The sequence below is a fragment of the Cololabis saira genome, chromosome 10, assembly GCF_033807715.1.
Source record: "Cololabis saira isolate AMF1-May2022 chromosome 10, fColSai1.1, whole genome shotgun sequence".
NCBI classification, from domain to species: Eukaryota; Metazoa; Chordata; class Actinopteri; order Beloniformes; family Belonidae; genus Cololabis; species Cololabis saira.
Genome location: NC_084596.1, coordinates 18,572,847 through 18,591,671, shown reverse-complemented (window position 1 = coordinate 18,591,671; position 18,825 = coordinate 18,572,847). Strand labels below are relative to the sequence as shown.

Genomic DNA, 18,825 nt, shown 5'->3' with positions numbered 1-18,825 from the left:
TGAATTTCATCATAATGATTTAGCTCTTTTGAAAATTATCATCATTTCAAAGGGAGATATTATGAAAAGGTAGTTTTCCTGTTGGTGTTTCGATGGACTGGTAACCTGTCCAGATTGTACCAGTGTTTTCTTCTGAAAAGTGGCGGGACAGGCTCCTAAATATATAATAAGAAGAAGCCATGGATGGTTTGGTTTGGGTGGCCTAGTTTCGAAATCTTCACGTTCAGGGAGCCGTTCAGATCCGTTAACGGTGACGTCACAGATACAGATCAGTGTAGGATTATCCAGCCTCCCCATCTTTATCTGCATCCCACTTCACACCACGCTGCTGTACCTTGGAGGTGGGCGTCTCAGAGCTTTTACATCCACTGCAAATGGTACACTCATGTGGAATCAAGGGTTTGAGTGAAGTCAAGTGGCATCTAGTACCTCCACCAGCTTAACAGAGCAGGAAGGACACATGATGGGGAAAAAGGATGTATTTGTGCTTTATATCTGTGGTATTTTGATTAATTAATGTCACATATATTGCTTTAACACCTCTGGAAATTGTTTCACTTCGTTTGCCTCCTTTTAAATAAACTGGCACTCAAATAATGACCAGAAAACTTTACAGGAGGTCTTGGGCTGTTCTCCTGAAGCCGGGCATCAACTAGCTCCACCCAGAAAAAGACTTTACCTTCATCATAGTTGTTTCTCATGGATGTGAGAGAAGGAGGAATAACCAGCGGCAATATTTTTTTCCCCCCTTTTCTCTTAACGGCATCATTCCACTAGAGTTGTAATTTTATAGTGATGTCAGCTCTGGCTGACATGTGCCGACACGCACTACATCACCTACCCAGATTTCTGTGTCGGCGTCCTGCAGTATGTTTTGATCTCGGTCAGAAAAACATTAACTTGAGTTCCCTTCCATCTGGGAAGCTTACGTGCGCCTATTGTTGAAAGGTAGAGGTGATCAGCCAAGATCCAGTTCAGGATGTCCTGAGAAAGGAAACCAGGACTCACAAAACACCAAAATAAAGAAGCCAAAAATAGCCACGATACTACAACTGATTGTTTTACTGGACTAAGTGTGATAGTTATTTTATTGCTACTGTTTTTATCGATAACTGATCGTTTTCTGATCAACCGTACTGAACATTTGCCACTATTCTTAAAAGAAAATTCTGTTTATTTAAGAAATGTCATTACTTTTTTGTTTAAAGAAGCTTTGTAGATATTTTGACACGCTTCAGTAAAAATAATTATGAAAAGCCATGAAGTGAAAATTGTTTATTCAAAAAAAAAGAAAAGGCCTGGGATGCCAGATCAGATAAGGCTGCAGCAAGTTTCCTGCATGTGCCGTTTTATCAGATTGATAAGCTGCAAAAGTGTGTATTTTTCCCGCATAGGTTTTCTTTGTCAGTAGAGGATTGTTGCTGTTTCTTGCACGACATCCATAGATTAACTTTAAACGAGTACATTCCTCACAAAATGTTTGAATGCCTGATATGAAGGCAGCATTTTCCGATGATGCTTATCTGCCATTATGTACCAAAGCCTGATGGGTAATTTTAACAGGAACGTCGGCAAACGAGGGCTCTAGGGAGCTTGTGTTGCGCTCGATGGTCTAGTGTGATAGCAGTTGGAAACAGCAGACAGGAAGCACAGCCAAGAAAATGAGATGATTATTAACCCCGCCGTGTATTTTTAGATCTGTTCATTCAGTCAACATGAGAGTCCTCAGTGTTCAACCGTTTAACTTGATGCAGAGCAGATAAAGTCTTAACTCCTGCTCCCTCTTCCTCTTCCAGATCTCAACTACCTCGGCTGTCCCCCGCTGCAGCTCTCCTACCCGCCGTCCTCTCCCATCCCTCTTCCTCCTCTTCTCCTCCTGGGTGCGTCCTCCCCCCGCTCTCCCACCTCCCTTCTCCTGCGACATCCTCATCGGCCTCCAAGATAGATTCCCTCAGGAGCAAGGTTGACCTGCTCAAGCTGCCCCTGGCCCTCTCCAGCAAGTCCATCTCCGAACGCAAGAGCCAGTTGGGAGGAGTCGGCGAGCAGCGCGGCAAGGGCGGAGGAGGAGGAGGCGGGGTGCTCAAAGCCCGCCCACCGCCGACCCGAGACATGGACAACGACTCGCAGTACTCGGGCTACTCGTACAAGTCCTCCCACTCCCGGAGCTCCCGCAAGCACAGGTGGGACACTCGGTCAAAGTCCACCATGGGACATTTCTGCACTTAGCTTGTGCTTATATTGGTATTTATTTATTAATTCATCTATTTATGCTCTGTTCTGTTCATACACGCTGGAAGCAGAATATGAATTTAGTGTCGGACTTATTTTAATTTCTGGTTCATACATATTTAACTGCGTATTGAGTTCTTATTGTTGACAGACTTTAATATCAAAATCATTCTTCTTGTCTTACATGCCCAGAAACACAATCTGACAGACTTGTTGGTGCTGGTTTTTAATAGTGATGAATTACCTGCAATTTTTTTTTGTCACTGTACTGGGATGCGTTTACTGACTGGGAAAAATAAATGGGTTTACAAACGGCGTGTAATATAATTGGGATTGGGATCAAGCCCATTACAGACAGTTCTGCTGCACGTCAGTGAACCCCGTGCATCATCCTTTGCTTCTCTTCAGGGACCGGAGGGACCGCCATCGGTCCAAGAGCCGAGACGGCAGCAGTCGGGGGGACAAATCCGTTACCATACAAACTCCCGGAGAGCCGCTTTTAGACGCAGAGTCGACCCGCGGAGACGACAGGGTCAGTGGCGCTGTTTTCCTCTGATTTGAACAACTTTTATGAACTAATCTTATGTGTTTTGGTTCTTTTAATAACTGTTTTCATGGAGATTAGCGTTTTATAAAAGCAGGGTTTGCTGCCTCTGATCCCACTGAATTATTGATGCTAAAATATCACACTCCTTTTGCTCTGATGAGTGTTTAACAAGCTCAGTGTTGCAGCACGGACTCTGTCTCACACTGAAACCCTGACCTCACAGCCGTTTTCCTTCACATCAGGAAGGAAGTGTTTTGTGTTTTTGTTTGACGCCTGCAGATCCACCTAGTTTTGACTTTTTAGGAACATTTTGACAGAATATAGTTTTCCTGTCAAACTGGGCTCTTGTTCTCGTTCAGCAGCTCAGCTGTGTTTCACTGGAGCACTTGGTCATTTTCTTTCAGTCCTTTTTTTTTTTTAAGTATTTAGATCTGAAATTATGATATTGTTTAAGCGTAGAGGTGGCCTTTCTTTGAGGAGCTTGTTTCTGGGACCGTCATGTAAATAGCAAAGAGGCATTTCTTTTAAGGAAAATCTTCACTAATCCGATTTTAAGGTCTATATTACATTTTTGACATCTAAGACAATTTGAGAGGTTTTTAATGAAAATAATGATTTTAAAGAGTGTGAAATTATCTCCTAAAAATGCCTTACAAATATGTCTTTTAATTGTGAATTTTTATTTTTGTTATTAAAAATCAGTTCGGTAATTTTTCTACTTCACATGGATTATCTGTCGCAAATCAATCACAAATCTTTGATTGATAAATGTCTGGGTCGCACATCACATCTTCACACATACATTTTACTTACAGTAGATTATTTTTTCATAAGATTTTAAACATTTCAGCTTGAAAGAGGACTTTGACGATTATCTAGTTGTCAGGGGTCAATTTAAAAGTTGAATTAATCTCCTCCAATTAGACCTGATTGTTTAATTGCTACTTAAAAGATCAAAAATGTCTTGGGATTGGAATTTTTTCTTTTTTGTTTTAAATTGCATGTTGAAATAAAACTTTAAGTGGATTTGAAACTCACTCAAGTCCTCTGTGTGTTTGCTGAGCAGGATGATAACTGGGGGGAGACCACCACCGTCGTCACTGGCACCTCTGAGCACAGCATCTCAAACGAGGACCTGACGCGCGTCACCAAAGACTTGGAAGACTCGACTCCTCTGGAGTGCAAGCGCTTCGTGGGCCCGGCGCTCGGAGGCCTCCTGAGCTTCTTCGCCCTGATCACACCGCTGGCCTTCCTCATCCTCCCTCAGGTCCTGTGGCGCGATGCGCTGGAGCCCTGCGGTACGCCCTGCGAAGGCCTCTACGTCTCCCTCGCCTTCAAGCTGCTGGTCCTGCTCATCTCCTCCTGGGCGCTGTTCCTCCGCCCTCCGCGCGCCACGCTGCCGCGCTTTTTCATCTTCCGCTGCCTGCTGATGGTGCTGGTGTTCCTGTTTGTGGCGTCGTACTGGTTGTTCTACGGCGTCCGGGTGCTGGAGCCCAAGGAGCGGGACTACAGGGGCATCGTGGAGTACGCTGCATCCCTGGTGGACGCCCTGCTCTTCATCCAGTACCTGGCCCTGGTGCTGCTGGAGGTCCGGCACCTGCAGCCCGCTTTCTGCCTCAAGGTGGTCCGCAGCACGGATGGAGCCAGCAAGTTCTACAGCGTGGGCCACCTCAGGTTTGTGAGCGTTATTACGGAAAATGCTCAACTCTATGGCCTGTTTACTGCTACAATGTTGTCAGAGTTGAGGCTTTGCATGTTTTTTCCCCCCCGACAAAGGACATGTGTTTCCTCCCATTGACTACGTTTACATGCAGTCAATAACCCTTTTCTAACTGGAATATTAGCAATAACCCGGTTGCGCACGGCCATGTAAACACCAATAACCCCTTTGAATAACCAGAATTTGCTCATATTTCGGTTTTTAAAACCCTGAATATGAAAGGTTGCTCCTTTTCCAACCCGAGTATTTAGTCATGTATCCGCCTAACAGGATATCCCCATCATAAGGAACATGAATTTGTTTTCTGTGCATGTTCTTTTCGCAAGGAATCTTGGTCTTTTGAGTCCAGGAAGTGACATCTCAAGTGAAATCTCACGCCAGTCGGCGTCGGTGAACTCCATCATTACTACCCGTTCCCACCAGTCCTGACTGAGCACCTTCATCCAAAGTGTCTGGGCTGCTCTGGTGGAAACGGGTAGCATGGATATGGATGGCACAGCTCTGGCTCCATTTGCCATTTCTTCACGTTCTCGCCTTCCATTAATGAAGAAGGAGACGAGGAATAGTGTTTTGTCCTGGTGGTGGTGGGTCAGTACCAGCACCAAAGCGCAAAAGAAGGCGACTTCCACTGGGCTGTTCATTATCCGCCGTGCTGCTGTTATTGTTGTTTTGGATTTGGATACAGGAATAAGAAGTGGAAATGACGGGAATTGCGTCATGATGTTCTCCGTGCGTCGCTGGTTTGATGCCAAATGATTAATTACCATGTATACAGGGATAACCCTGTTTGCTCACGCATGTAAACAGATTATTCCGACTGTTTCAGTAACCGGAATATTGACCTTAACCTGAATTTTGACTACATGTAAGCGTAGTCATTGTTAAAAAAAACCTTGCATGTTTGGTGATGTTTAAAATGTCTTTAGTGGGAGCATGCATGGTCCTCTTGCCCTTTCTGTAACCCTGAACTGAGGGATTAATGCAATTAAGCATCTCCATGAATCTGTGTACCTCATCAGAGGTATCACGACTGGTGATTAACTGAGGCTAATGTGAAGCTGGTGTTTGCTTTGGACTGGCGACTGAAAAGTGGAGGAACTAGACCTTCTTTGATATCTAACAATTCAGGAAATGTGAGTGAAAAAGGGGGAAGACAAATAGCTGTTTGGCTTTAAAGGGGACACAGTGATCAGTCACTGTTGGTCTGTATTTGAAAGTGATGAGACGGGAAAGGAGAAGCGAATGACGCACTGCAAAAGAACACAGGCCTGAATCCAAATGTGGGCTGGATGCAACGGGGACCTAAACCAGGTGTACGTGAGGCTACTGCTCATCCAGCCAAACTATCCAGCAGAGGTTCCCAGTCCCCCAACACAGGCAGTGCTTCCATGCCGTTGTCAGCAGTGACCAAGTACTTTTTTGATTTAATTTTGATCTCTGGATCCAGTCAGTTTTATTCAGCTTTGGCAGTGCAGTGTTTATCCCCGTTGTTACCTTTCTGTAACTGGATACCAACCTCGTGCAAAACGAATAGCCTGGAGTCCCCGCAGCTGCACAACCCCGTGTAGCGCAAGATGCCAAATGCATCGTCACTGAATTTTCACTGAGCACGAGCTTGTCAAGTATGAAATCCTCCCATGTGGCCGAGAGCATTTGTGATGCTGAAAATGATGTTCGAGCCCGCACAAATGTAGTCTGAGTGACTGGATCTCAGTGGATTTTGTGACACATTTGTGCTTGTACCCGTCATCTTGTCGTGTGATAAATAACTCGTGTTAACAGACCCCTGGAGAACAACACTTCATTGGAGTTTAAGATCCTACTGACGGGGTACTTCTGACTTGAGGAAATGTCATACCTTAATACAAAAAGAAATCAGTTTTATTATGAAATTTAGGGGCAAGTGCATTATAAATATTTGAAACCAGACTTACAACATGCTGTTTTTTTAGGGCAAGTGTGTGTTTTGATAATTTCACAACATCAGATGGCTGATTATTCTTTGGCTTAATGTTTATATCAAGTTGGCAGAAATTCCTTTTTTTCTTTTAAACTGACTCCAAAAGAAGACGCTGAACTTACTGAGCGCTGATGATCTGTCTTTCAGCATCCAGCGGGCAGCTGTCTGGGTGCTGGACCGTTACTACAACGACTTCCCCGTTTACAACCCTGCCCTGCTCAACCTGCCAAAGTCCATCTTGTCCAAGAAGATGACCGGTTTCAAGGTTTACTCCTTGGATGGTAAATACAGCCTCATCTTTAATCCATAACTTTACTGTGATTGTCGTTCGTGGTCTACTCTCTTCTTGTGTGTAAAGCATTGCATAAATACCTGATGTGCAGTCTGTCAAATGCCTGTGTTGTCTTGTAGAAAGCACGACCAACAACTCCACGGGCCAGTCGCGGGCCATGATAGCCGCCGCCGCCAGGAGGAGAGACAACTCCCACAACGAGTTCTACTACGAGGAGGCGGAGATGGACCGCAGGGTCCGCAAACGCAAAGCCAGGTCCTGCACAGCGCATGCTCATCTTCCAGATTGTGTTGAGGTTGAGAAACGTGATGGCAGCGGCTCGCTGTGGTGTAAAACGCAGAGGAGAGAGTTGATATGTGCAGGGAGAGGCGGTCTTAAACCTGCCGACGTGACAAGCAAAGAAATGGAAGTTCAGGGAATCTGAATCAATCTGTTGTTTGTCTTACTAACTTTACACAATATTCTCAGAATAAGGTCATGCTGGATCTGTGATTTCATTATTTATAGTCCTGCTGAATTTCCAAAAGCACCATTTTGTGGTGTGTTTTGATGAGATATCAAACAGGAAGGGATGTTTGACAGACCTGCAGGGCTCTAGGGCACTTGAAGGTCAATCAAAACACTGATACTTTGACGTGAGCTGCTATCTAATTGACTCCAGTTGGTCTTGTCCGTGCATGTTCTCAATGTTCTGGCTGCTCAGTCAGCAGCACGTCACTTTCAGAGAAACTTGGAGCACCCTTGTGGGAAAATAAGCATGTGGCACCTAGCCAGGGAAAAAAGAATATACTATAATCATTTACTATTAGTAATGTCATTTCAAGATTAGTGTTATTTTTTTAAAGCAGATAAAGTGATATTAATGAAGGTCTTAGCTTATTTTGGAGCCAAAGACATTGGCCACCTTGGGGTCATTGAGCTATAAATATTCTAGAGTAAAGTGTGAGACTGACCCCTAAAACTAAAACCCCTGAGATTCCAGGCACACCTGCAAATCTCAAACAGACTGACTGGAAATCAAAATAATCAAGATGTTGCAATGATCCAATCACGGCATAAACAAAACCCCACAAACGTCAATGAACTGAATAATCGTTGGCAAAAATTCTTTCCCATGATTAGAGAGGCTGAAAGCCAGAGAGGAAATGACTAATTCAAGTAATTGACTCCAGAGATGGTTATCAAAGATGGTACGATACAGCCTGTAATGACAGAGAAATATGTTGTTGTGTATTGTTTTTCAACAGATTGTATTAACCAAATTTAAGAAAAGGCTTTTTTATAGTATGTGTATGTATGTATAGAATAGAATGAGGGTATCATTTATTTGTCACGTTACTATAATCAGTGAAAATGAAACAAAAGGCACAAGAGCAGCATTTAAGGGTGCATATATATATATTAGGGCTGGGCGATATGGACCAAAAGTCATATCTCGATATTTTCTAGCTGAATGGCGATACTCGATATATATCGATATTTTTTCTGTGACATTATTGGGGTTTCCCCCAAAGCATTATAGCATAGCATCTCTGTTAGCTTCATTTTTTTCTGAGGCAAACCCTTAAAAAAACAGTCAGTTTTAATACAAAGCCTCGTGCCAAATGTCACACAGGTACCTTTGTTAACAGAGGTCTGCACAATATCAAAATGTATAAAACAAATGAAATAAAAATAAACTACCTTCATATATAGAATAAAAATGCTTCATGAATAAAATAAAACAAATATCCCTTTCCTGCATAACAATTACATTAAAATACACTGTGCAATTAATACAATGTAGACAGTAACAGGCAGACTTTTCCACTGAGGTTGACAGTTGTGCAAATAACAAAACATTTGTGCAAATCTCAAATAAAACATTCAAGTCAATTTGTCACAAAATAAGCTCTATCAAAATCATAAAAAAAAAAAAAAAATCGATATAAACGATATTGTCTCGTGCCATATCGCGTTTGAAAATATATCGATATATATTAAAATCTCGATATATCGCCCAGCCCTAATATATATATATATATATATATATATATATATATATATATATATATAATTAATAATAATAATATATATATATATATATATATATATATATATACATACACACACACATACTCTAAATGTATCTGTTATAGAGCAAGATCTTTTATCTTATCACGTCTTTACACGCTAAACAAAGCATTGATAAACTGTGGATGTGACCAGGTGCAACAGTTTCGTCATCATTAAGCGCTTGAAGCCAAACTGCCCTGGCAGCTGTGCTAAAGTTTCCCTCTGTCGCTCTGCTGCAGGTTGGTTGTGGCGGTTGAAGAGGCCTTCACACATATCAAGCGTCTGCACGAGGAGGAGGTGGCCTCATCTCCCAAACATCCCCGGGAGGTGATGGACCCCCGGGAGGCAGCTCAAGCCATCTTCGCCCCGATGGCCCGGGCCATGCAGAAGTACCTGCGGACCACACGCCAGCAGGCCTTCCACAGCATGGAGAGCATCCTCACACACCTGCAGTTCTGCATCACACACAACATGACGCCCAAGGTGAGTGGCCTCATGTAATGCAATGTTTCCTACATGCAGCGTTGGTATCCTAAAATTGATTTGATGGATCTATTTTAGCTTCTTCTTTTCTTTTTTCCTAATCCAAGCCACATAAGTCAAAGACATTCATGTTGCAAGTGTTCCCACTTGCAGACTGGTCTGGTTTCTGTTGAGGGGAACTTTGATCTGTTTCAGTTCCTCCTCAGTAGTCTTTCATCTGGCAGTCTTGCAGCCTTTGAGAAGGATTAGGTCTAAACACATTAACAAAATATGTAAATTTTTTTTAGTTTGAGAAATGGAAGTGTTGGTTTGCAAAGTAGCAAGAACTTAAGTACAGTAATCCCTCATTTTTCGCAGGGGTCACGTTTCAAAAAGAACCTGTGATAGGTGAAATCTGTGCAGTAGTAACCTTTATTTTGTTTACAATTATTATACAAGGCTTCAAATTGCGGAGATCAGCACCGCCCCACCGCGACCCGAGTAATTGGATTTGAACAGGAGAAAATGAAAAATGATTTGAGTATTTCACTGCTCTTCTGACTGTGCTGCTGCATCCTGACTCGCTCTGTAGCATCTTTTTCTCTTCTAAAGCCAGCGGTGCAGGTGTGTTTCTTCGAGAGAAGAACATAGTTATGGGTAGTTGTTGTCGCTCTTTTTTTCTTCTGGACAGAGATTCTCATCCCACCATCGATCATATTTGAGAACTGTAGCAGGGAGACTGTTTAGCCAATCAGAATGCAGAACACAATGCACAATGCAAATCCGTGACACAGCGAGACCATGAAAGGTGAACTGCGTTCTAGCAAGGGATTACTGTATCCCTACAAAATAGTTTCTCTGACTAATAGTTAGAAAAAACTGTAACTATTCAGGTCCAGTTTCTTCAGAATTGTGCAATATAATAGTGTTTGATTAAATTCACTTCATGCCACCAAAAATACTGACACTGAACTTGCATTTTTTCCTCCAACGTGCTCCTTCTCAGGCTTTCCTGGAGCGATACCTCACGCCCGGCCCCACCATGCAGTACCAGCAGCAGAATGGCAGGGGGCGCCAGTGGACTCTGGTGAGCGAGGAGCCGGTGACCTCGGCCCTGCGCCAGGGCCTGGTCTTCTCCCTGAGACGCCCGGACTTCTCCCTGGTCGTCACGGTGACGCCTCTCCCCTTCCTCCGACTGGGCGAGGAGTTCATTGACCCAAAGAGCCACAAGTTTGTCATGAGGTTGCAGTCGGAGACCTCGGTGTGAAGGCGTCCAGCAGGTCTTGTCCTCCCCTTTCTCTCGCTCTGGCGGGACGTGGCGGGACGCTCTCATCCGCGTCCACTCAATCAAAGAAACCATTTAAGGAGAGGAGCGTTCCTGGAGTTCCTGGAGTTCACAAATGCTCTGGTCTCAACTGTGATCAGTCAAATGAATGATGGAAATGAACAGATGCCTTGATCTTTTTCTCCCTTTCTCTTCGTGTCACTCTTACAGCACACTGTAAACATTTTATTTTTTGGTCCTAAAGGGGATTTTTTTTCCCCTCGTCTTTTGCTGTAACCACTGAACAACTCAACACACGAACAGCAGAGGAGGAGGATTGCATCACCGCGGACACTTCCTCTCCCCGTGTTGAGAACGGACTCCAGCCGGTCTGCATCACTGGCTCATGATTCTCTGTTGGCCTTGTTTTTCTCTGACATGACGGAGGACATGCTTTTGTATTAGAGGGAGTGATTTCTATTTGTTTTTTTAACATACAGAATGTAGCATTATGTGCAGTGAGTTGATGTCTTTTTTTATGATTAAGAAGAATGGATGTACATTCCTAACTTGTTGCTACTCCACATTGTTCACAGCCTTTTGTTTTTCTTTTTTTTCCACAAGTAGCATCAGGTAAAGCAGGAAAACTAAACATTGTCAATTGGTATTAACATAAAATATGTTTTTTAATTGGATAAAGACATGAAAACCTGATCCTGGTGTCATTTTCAATTTTTCTTATTGTCAACAAATCCAAACTAAACCATCAACTTTAATCATTTCGTGGTACCGTCATCTTTTAGGTGATGATACTGAAACTAATGAGTACACATAGCATGTAGCGGATGCTGGTCGGGTCTGACATCAAGTACGGGGTAGGGTGATTATTTCTGGTAGCAGGATGTTGTAGGTGAGGTTGACCAGAATAAACTGAAGTGTGTGAGAGTGTGTGTGTGGGTGCATGCTGTAGCTTAAACCTTTCTTTTTTTCTTTTTGGGGGGTAAAAGAAGTTTATAGACGAGAGCAATAAGCTAAAGAGGCGTCGAGAGCAGAAACAACACTTGTCAGACGTCCAGTTACCTGTTAGTTTCGAGCTCTTCAAGGGGCTTGTTGACAATATGAAAGATAATTTCACCAGATGTATTTCGTTTGAATGCAAATGTGGTTTGCACTGAATTTAAAACGATGTTTTATGTGTAAAGGTGCAACCTGGATCTGAAACATCTAGCAACAAAACAAAAAGACATAACTGAGGATGTGTGCAGCTTTATCACCGAATTCAAAATACTTTTGCTCTCCATCAAGTTTCATGGCCTTCACAGAGCTTCACGACTCTCACCCCCCCTTCCGCTTCAGCTCTGCCGATCCTGTACATGCGTGAACCACAACCACCTTTTTTTTTTTTTAACTCTCCACTCCGCAAGTTCTCATGTTTTTATGGTCAGTGCCTGTAGGGACAGTTTCAGCAGTGATGAAGGGAAAAAAGGTCATTTTTATCCAAGTTACTAAATGCTGCTTTAGCAGACGTTGTTGCTCGGTGAGGATGCTGATGTTTTGACCTGATTTTACTGGAAAAGTTGACATCTTAACCCCAAAGCCACGAAATTTTGAGTCAGGACACAGGATTTTGATGATGATGCTCATTTGGATTTGTGAAATGGAGCCATTTGATCAACAATTATTTGACAGTTTTAACTTTCAGATGATACACCAGGAAGAAAGTATGTACTGGAAGAACACCATTTTTCTTTTTTTGTCTTTTCATTCTCTTGACTTCCATCACCCAGGTCATAGTTCCTCAGACACTGGCGAGCAGGACGCTCTGCCTGGCTAGAGGCAATAACGTACTCAGTCAGTGCTGTTTTTAGCTTTTCAAATCCATTAGTCGGTTCAGTAAGTTTTTTGGGGGTATTTTTTTGGGCCCATAATGGAACATTTGTTCCAAAAGAGTAAATTCAAATTTCTACCATTCGTAACACAATGCTGGGTTTAAAATTAGGCCTGTTATAAACGTTTATCTGGTGTCCACGCAAAGGAAATGGGTCCCGAAAAGGCAGCTGTACTTTAACTCTGAGCTGACAGTTTTATGTTTGATGCATATCTACAGACGTGTGATTGTAACTCCTCCGTGCACCGTGATCACCGCCTCGCCTTTACTCAGCCTTACTCTCGCCGCAGCAGCTCCTGATGCTCGGCTGCTGCCGGGCCGCTCTCCCGCGTCTTATCCCGCTACCTGCTGAGCCACACCTGTTTTTAGCATGTCTGATTTGTCCAAACACCAGGTCCAGAATGTTTGACATTTCAAGGAATGATCACAAAGCAGATGCTTTTTTAAAAAAAAAACTAAATGCATGCATGGAACTATTTTGAGCTCCAATTTTTTTTTAAGAGGTTTTTTATCATTTCAAGGTGCCTAAGTTATGATGATGCAATTTTCTGAATGTTTTTACTTAAAAACACATGTGGTTTGTAAAAAGAAATTGTAGATTTGTGTTGTTCTTCTTTTTGGTAACTGTAGCTTGTATAGTGTGTTAGGTATTTTTCCATTATTAAACCATATATTCCTTATAAGTCCTGTATTTGTCGCTTATTTCTGAGGTAGTTAAAGATATCTTCCTGGGGGGGCGCATTGATCCTCAGGGAAGAAAAATGATAATCCCTTTTTCTATTTCAAAGTTTTGGTTCTCATAAATGTTGACATGGTCATGTGGCGTCACTGGAGTTTCAGTAAAGGAAGGCAGGCAGCTTTTCACGCGAGCTTTAGAGGAACTTCAGTGCAGGGAGGATGATGATGTGGTTGTGTGCGGTTTCACAGCTTCAGAACGGACAGAGAGCCCCTGACTTCCTGTTTGCAGCAGCTCGCTCGGCTCTGAGGGCTTTGTTGAGACATTTCGTTGGCAGTCGGCGAGGAAACAACAAATCAGACCCTCCATGTCATTTTCAGGTAGGTCTCAACACCCTGATGATCACTCCCACCTACCGGGGGGTAGACTACTGCAGTGGTTGTCTTCTGAAGTTTAGACAGCCTACTTAAAAGCCTCTTTGAGGTCTGAAAATTCAACATCAGGAGGTGTTTATAGATCTGCTGATCATGGATCTATGTACTGTGTGCAGACACGATTGGCAGCATGTACATATGCTATATCTTGGATGGGATTCTCATCCTGTATGGCATCATTCTCACCATCCTTTACTGCAGGCTGAAGGTAAGACCAAACGAGAACGACACACATTTCTCTTCGTTATTTTTGTTTGACCCCGTCAAGAAAACACAGCTGTGTGTATATATATATATATATATATATATATATATATATATATATATATATATATATATAATTTAAACACTGTAAAGATCTTCAAATTTTAGCCAAAAGAAGCATTGAAAAGCCTCTTCCGCGTGACAGAAATTGAGCTCATATTTGAGGCATAACTTCCTTTTTATTACTTGTCAGTAGACTACAGTGTTTTCAGTAACATCTTGAATATTAGGATTATTATTATTCTCTCTAACTCTTGATTTTATATATATAATTTTGAATATTGCTGAGTGATTTGGTTTTCCTGGTTTGTTTTTGACAGATGGGTCCAACCTACAAAACAGCTGGCAGTCATGAGGTAAAATTAAAGTTGTTTATTTGAATTATTCTGTAATTGTATTGTGGGCTAAAACTTGGAAAGGACAATCGTAGTTGAATAAATCCTATTTTGAGAAAGATTTTTCAAACTTTTTGCATTAACCCCTCAATGCCTGACCTATCGTATTTAATGACATACATTTTTGAGCCTTCTGCACCACCCCTATAATGACTTAATTAAAAAAAAAGTTTATTACAATAAGATATTCTAACAAATTAATACAGTACATAAAATAAATACATTAAATTACCAAATGTATTCATAAAGGTAGAATTAAATATGAATCAGAAAACTTAGACAAAATTGCGGGTATTCTTTTAATTTAAACATGTAACAAAAAGCATGTAAAACAAAAACAAAAAGGATTTATTTCATACCTCTAGTATTGAAGGGTTAAAGTTGACCTAATTTGATCATTTCCTGTTAGTTTGAATTGACCAGCGACACTTTTAGAGAGTGTTCAAACCAGCGTTTGGTGTCGTTCTCTACTTCCTGGTGACTCAATGAGCGATGTTGTAACACAAACAGAACTGGGTTTCATTTGTTGCAAAATGCTTGTTCCTGAATTGCTGATGATTTCTTTGCTTCCCTCCTGCAGAAACGGCCTGCTGAGGGAGGCATCTATGCGGTGAGACTTCCCATTCTAATGCTTAAAAAGACATTTAAAAAGGCACATGAGGGAAAACTAACGGCGCATGGTAATGGAGCCCTTATGTTTCATTTGTTTCGCTTTTTTGTAATTTGTTTGGCTGTCACAGCATCACGCTTGAACTCAGAGCAGGATGCAATTAGAGTAGTGTGTTGTTAGCCTGACAAACACTTACAACTGAGTCTGTTTGTGTCCCGCAGGGTCTGACCTCTCAAAGCACTGACACCTACGAGACCATCAGAACGGATAAAAAGCAAATGGTGTGATGCGGCTGAGCACAAAAACAAGCTTTTTATTTTTCTGTATTAAATTGTATTAACCATAACGGGCCTGTGCAGAGATTTCCGATTTCATACTTAACGACTTGTTTGTAAAAATTACTTCTTTACCTGAGAATTTTATGTCATGCATGCGTGAAATGCCAAAAGCAGTAAAATTGTTTAACCATTTTAATCACACTTGCTGTGCATCTGAGTTTTTGTTGTACATCACTCTGCATCTCAGAATAGTTTTTATAAAATTTACTTGGAAAGCAGAAGTTCCTTTTTTTCCATTTGAGTCTCAATGAGTCTCTTTACTTCACGATATTTTAATGAACACATGTACGCTAATAACTTGCATTATAAATTTGATTTACTTTGATGCTTTAATTACACATCACCAACAAAACCTTCACGCCTTTACACGAGGGAGGTTTGGACTGTAAGTTGTTTGATCGTAACAATTAATTTAATGCTTTCTCCAAACCACGATCCATAAAAGAAAATCACATCAGAATCATCAATAAAATATTTTCAGCAGCAGTGGTGTCGCTTCGATATGGAAATGCTTCAAATAAGCAAGTGTGCTTTCAGCAAAGAGACTTTTGTACTTCATTGAGTCATTTCATATACAAACAATTCAGCAGCAAAGTATACCACCTTTTACTTATGTAATATGAACTGAATAGAATTTTATAAATCCTCAAAAAGAAATTATATTATAGCAGTAAAAATGGGATTTGATAGATGTATAAATAAGCTTATATATCAACTAACAAAGAAATCAGGGATCAACTCACCAGAGATTGCCATCGGTGTAGTTGTAGCCTGGCAATAACTGAAGGGATAACATTCATCATATATGTAGTGCTGGTCTGTAAACACAGAAATTCATGACAAAAGGTTTTGTGTCCAGGGTTTGTAGATAGTCCTTCACAGTAACTTAACCAGAGGGGTATTCCAGGAAGCGGGTTTAGTGAAAATCCTGAGTTTGTTAAGCCTGAGATGAGGGAGATCCAGAGTTTTCAGTTCCAGAAAGCGAGTTCACTCAAAATCTGAGTCAGTTACTATGGCAACTGAGCCTCTGAACCTAACCTGCTCGGTAGCAGGTTTACTTCAATAAAGCCTGCGTTTCTCTCTGTCTCCTCCCTCAGTAGCGTCAATTCAGCCAATGGGACAAGCGGCAGAGAGAGCAGAAAAAGCATATCTAACAAACGCAACGTATTTTATTCAGTTTGTCAGTGCAACAATATCACAGGGACATCCCAGTTTAACTTCAAACAGTTAAAGTCCAAATGCAAAAAGCAGAGGGAGGGAGCAGAAGACAGAAAGAGAGGGAGAGAGTAAAAAAAAAAGTCAAATATTTCCCTTAAACAGATTTATAAGAGGGTAGGGTGATTTGATATCTTACCTTAAAATGAACTTGCATAATTAATCCATCAGTGGCTACAGCCTCCTTAATATCTTCTGCTGCTGGGGAAACATTGGACCATCAATTGTCTTCTTTATTTCTTTTTTAAAATTGCGTGGTTGTCTGCTTCATTTTCATTTTTGTAAGTTAGTAACACTGCATAGCTAAAAACGAGATTGATAGCGACCGACCACTGGAGGGGTGGGGTATAAGTGTTGGGAAAGATAATATAGTGAAATCCATCATGTTGTTCTGATATGCATTTGTAGTTATTTTATATGTATTAAGTAATAGAATAAATCAATACAAATAGACAGAGTAATTCATGCATAAAAAAAAAAAAAAAAAAAACATTTTCCCCTGAATCCGAGGTGTGGCGGCTGCCCCTGATCTAAATGACAATAAAATTTCATTCAATACCATTCCACCACTGCTTTCATCTGTAATACTATAAGACAGTGTGCTTTCTCAATCCTGTTCCTCATGGGCCCCTGTCCTGCATGACTTAGATGCTACCCTGCTTCAGCGCACCGTGATACAAGTACCTGTGTCATCAACAGAGTTGTGCAGACCTTGGTGACAAGTTAATGAGGACCCTTAATTAGAATCAGGTGTGTTGGTGCAGGGAAACATCTAAAACATGCAGGACAGGGGCCCACGAGGACCAGGATTGAGAAACACTTAAATGTTAAATGAATACTGCATTCAAACTTACACATTGACTGCAGCAACTTTCCCCCACGCCATTTCTATCCTCGTGTTTCGTGTTTTTTTTTCTGAAATATGCTCTCATACTCGCCATACGCACGTACTGACACTTCGGCGTGAATTATGTGGATCTTCAGATGCAAACTAATGTTTCCTCAAAGGGATTTTGTAAATTAAAATGTTAAATAAAGTTTAAAAAGAAAAAAGAAAAAGTATGTTGCTCTTTTGTTGTCGCCGGTTGCCATGGTGAATCCTTGTTTCAGGGCTCTACTGATGATGGCTTTTTAACTCGAGCTTAACAAACTCAGAGTTGATTGAACTAACTCAAATCCGCTGTTCTGGAACCGAAAACTCCGACTTTCCTATCTCAGGATAAGTCAACTCAGAGTTCAGGTTTAAACTCGGAATTTGTTGAACCTGCTTCCTGGAATACCCCTCAGGACTACACAGTCTGTTATCAGCGGGTACTGCAGGCCCTCAAACTTTACTATAACGTCTCACTCTGAAGTTTCCCTCTAGCAGTGTTTTCTGAAATCCTGATAAACAAATGTAAGTTCTGTGTTGGGTAACGATAAGAACTATTACCAAATCAAACAGACTTGGAAGAGGATGTTAAAGTTCAGCATGCAGACTGAACTGTAACATCTGAACACAGTCATTGTAAAAGGCTTTTTTTGGGTAAACAACTCCCACTGCTTTCAATGCATCCTGGGAAATTCAGCTCCTTGCTTGGAGTTAATGAAACAGCCTGGATGGATGTTTACATTAACTTTAATGAGTCACATGTCTCAAAATTATTTTTAAAGCTGTGACCTGAAGAAGGGAATATATAAGGGAATAACTCATTTATTCTCAGTACGAAGGTATTTAGGACACTTGGCAAAGTTTTAAGTCAAAGCTCCATTTACAATACACATTTGTATGTGTTTGTTTTTTTTAAACTATCTTTTACTAGCTGTGTTCTATATGTTATATATGGATGTTTTTACAGATTATCTGGTTTGATTGTTCTCCAAAGAGACAAGAAAAAAACTAAAACTTTGACTTAATGCAAAAACCTATTGGAACCAATGACGAATCATCAATTGTGTGAAAACACTTACAAGTGTAGGACGGCTGGTCTTGTCTGTGACTTTTCCCCCTGTGAGATGTCCACAACTGATTTATAAAATGTTGCATTATTTAATAATAATCTACAATCTGAATTTGGAGCATTTCTACTCCCTCATACTTGTAATTATCACATCTTTTACATGACTTAAAGTTGATAATTGTCTAAACAAGTTCAAGGAAAATATACAAAAAATACATCCTTAATCAGCAGACAAATTACCTTTTTCTAACTAATAGTAAAAATGAGTTTACCTCAGTTTAGATTTAAAAAAAACAACAAAAAACAACAAAAAAACAACAGCACAAAGAAACGTGTTACTGTTATTCTGACATTTACTTATCGGCAGTGAACATGCCACAAGCTGAACGTCAATCATTTCAGTAACCGTGACAGTGACGTAAATAAGACCCGTGATTGGCAGAGCGCCAATCAGAGCGCTGAGGCGCTGAGCCGTACGTCAACGTCGCCGCCATATTGGATGTGGCAAGACTGCGCTGTAAACGAATAAGTAAATG

General features: G+C 41.2%; 2 protein-coding genes across 5 annotated transcripts in view; both read left to right on the top strand.

Annotated features, from left to right (window-relative positions):
• Positions 1-13,100, top strand: part of LOC133452533 (vang-like protein 2) — a 31,616-nt gene extending 18,516 nt beyond the window's left edge. For all 3 annotated transcript variants that reach the window (XM_061731910.1, XM_061731909.1, XM_061731911.1), the window contains 7 exons: positions 1,797-2,180; positions 2,638-2,761; positions 3,843-4,450; positions 6,604-6,737; positions 6,868-7,003; positions 9,043-9,286; positions 10,272-13,100. In XM_061731910.1, the coding sequence (XP_061587894.1) occupies positions 2,110-2,180; positions 2,638-2,761; positions 3,843-4,450; positions 6,604-6,737; positions 6,868-7,003; positions 9,043-9,286; positions 10,272-10,532 (1,578 nt within the window). In that variant the 5' untranslated portion in view covers positions 1,797-2,109 and the 3' untranslated portion in view covers positions 10,533-13,100. The remainder of the gene's footprint in view (positions 1-1,796; positions 2,181-2,637; positions 2,762-3,842; positions 4,451-6,603; positions 6,738-6,867; positions 7,004-9,042; positions 9,287-10,271) is intronic.
• A 206-nt stretch (positions 13,101-13,306) lies between these two features.
• On the top strand, positions 13,307-15,355 carry LOC133451888 (high affinity immunoglobulin epsilon receptor subunit gamma-like). Of its 2 annotated transcripts, none has more exons than XM_061731039.1 (5): positions 13,307-13,473; positions 13,644-13,735; positions 14,112-14,147; positions 14,767-14,866; positions 15,018-15,355. In XM_061731039.1, the coding sequence occupies exons 1-5, from the start codon at positions 13,461-13,463 to the stop codon at positions 15,038-15,040; spliced, it is 264 nt and encodes an 87-aa protein (XP_061587023.1). In that variant the 5' UTR covers positions 13,307-13,460; the 3' UTR covers positions 15,041-15,355. The 2 variants fall into 2 exon arrangements, with proteins under 2 accessions (XP_061587023.1, XP_061587024.1); XM_061731040.1 differs by having other exon boundaries at positions 13,314-13,473; positions 14,767-14,796.
• The last annotated feature ends 3,470 nt before the right edge of the window (positions 15,356-18,825 follow it).

What these genes read in the sequence shown, in the direction of transcription:
- LOC133451888 (XM_061731039.1), top strand. An exon ending in TCCTTTACTGCAGGCTGAAG is followed by an intron (nt 13,736 to 14,111) that starts GTAAGACCAAAC and finishes TGTTTTTGACAG; the next exon opens with ATGGGTCCAACCTACAAAAC. An exon ending in GGGAAAACTAACGGCGCATG is followed by an intron (nt 14,867 to 15,017) that starts GTAATGGAGCCC and finishes TGTGTCCCGCAG; the next exon opens with GGTCTGACCTCTCAAAGCAC.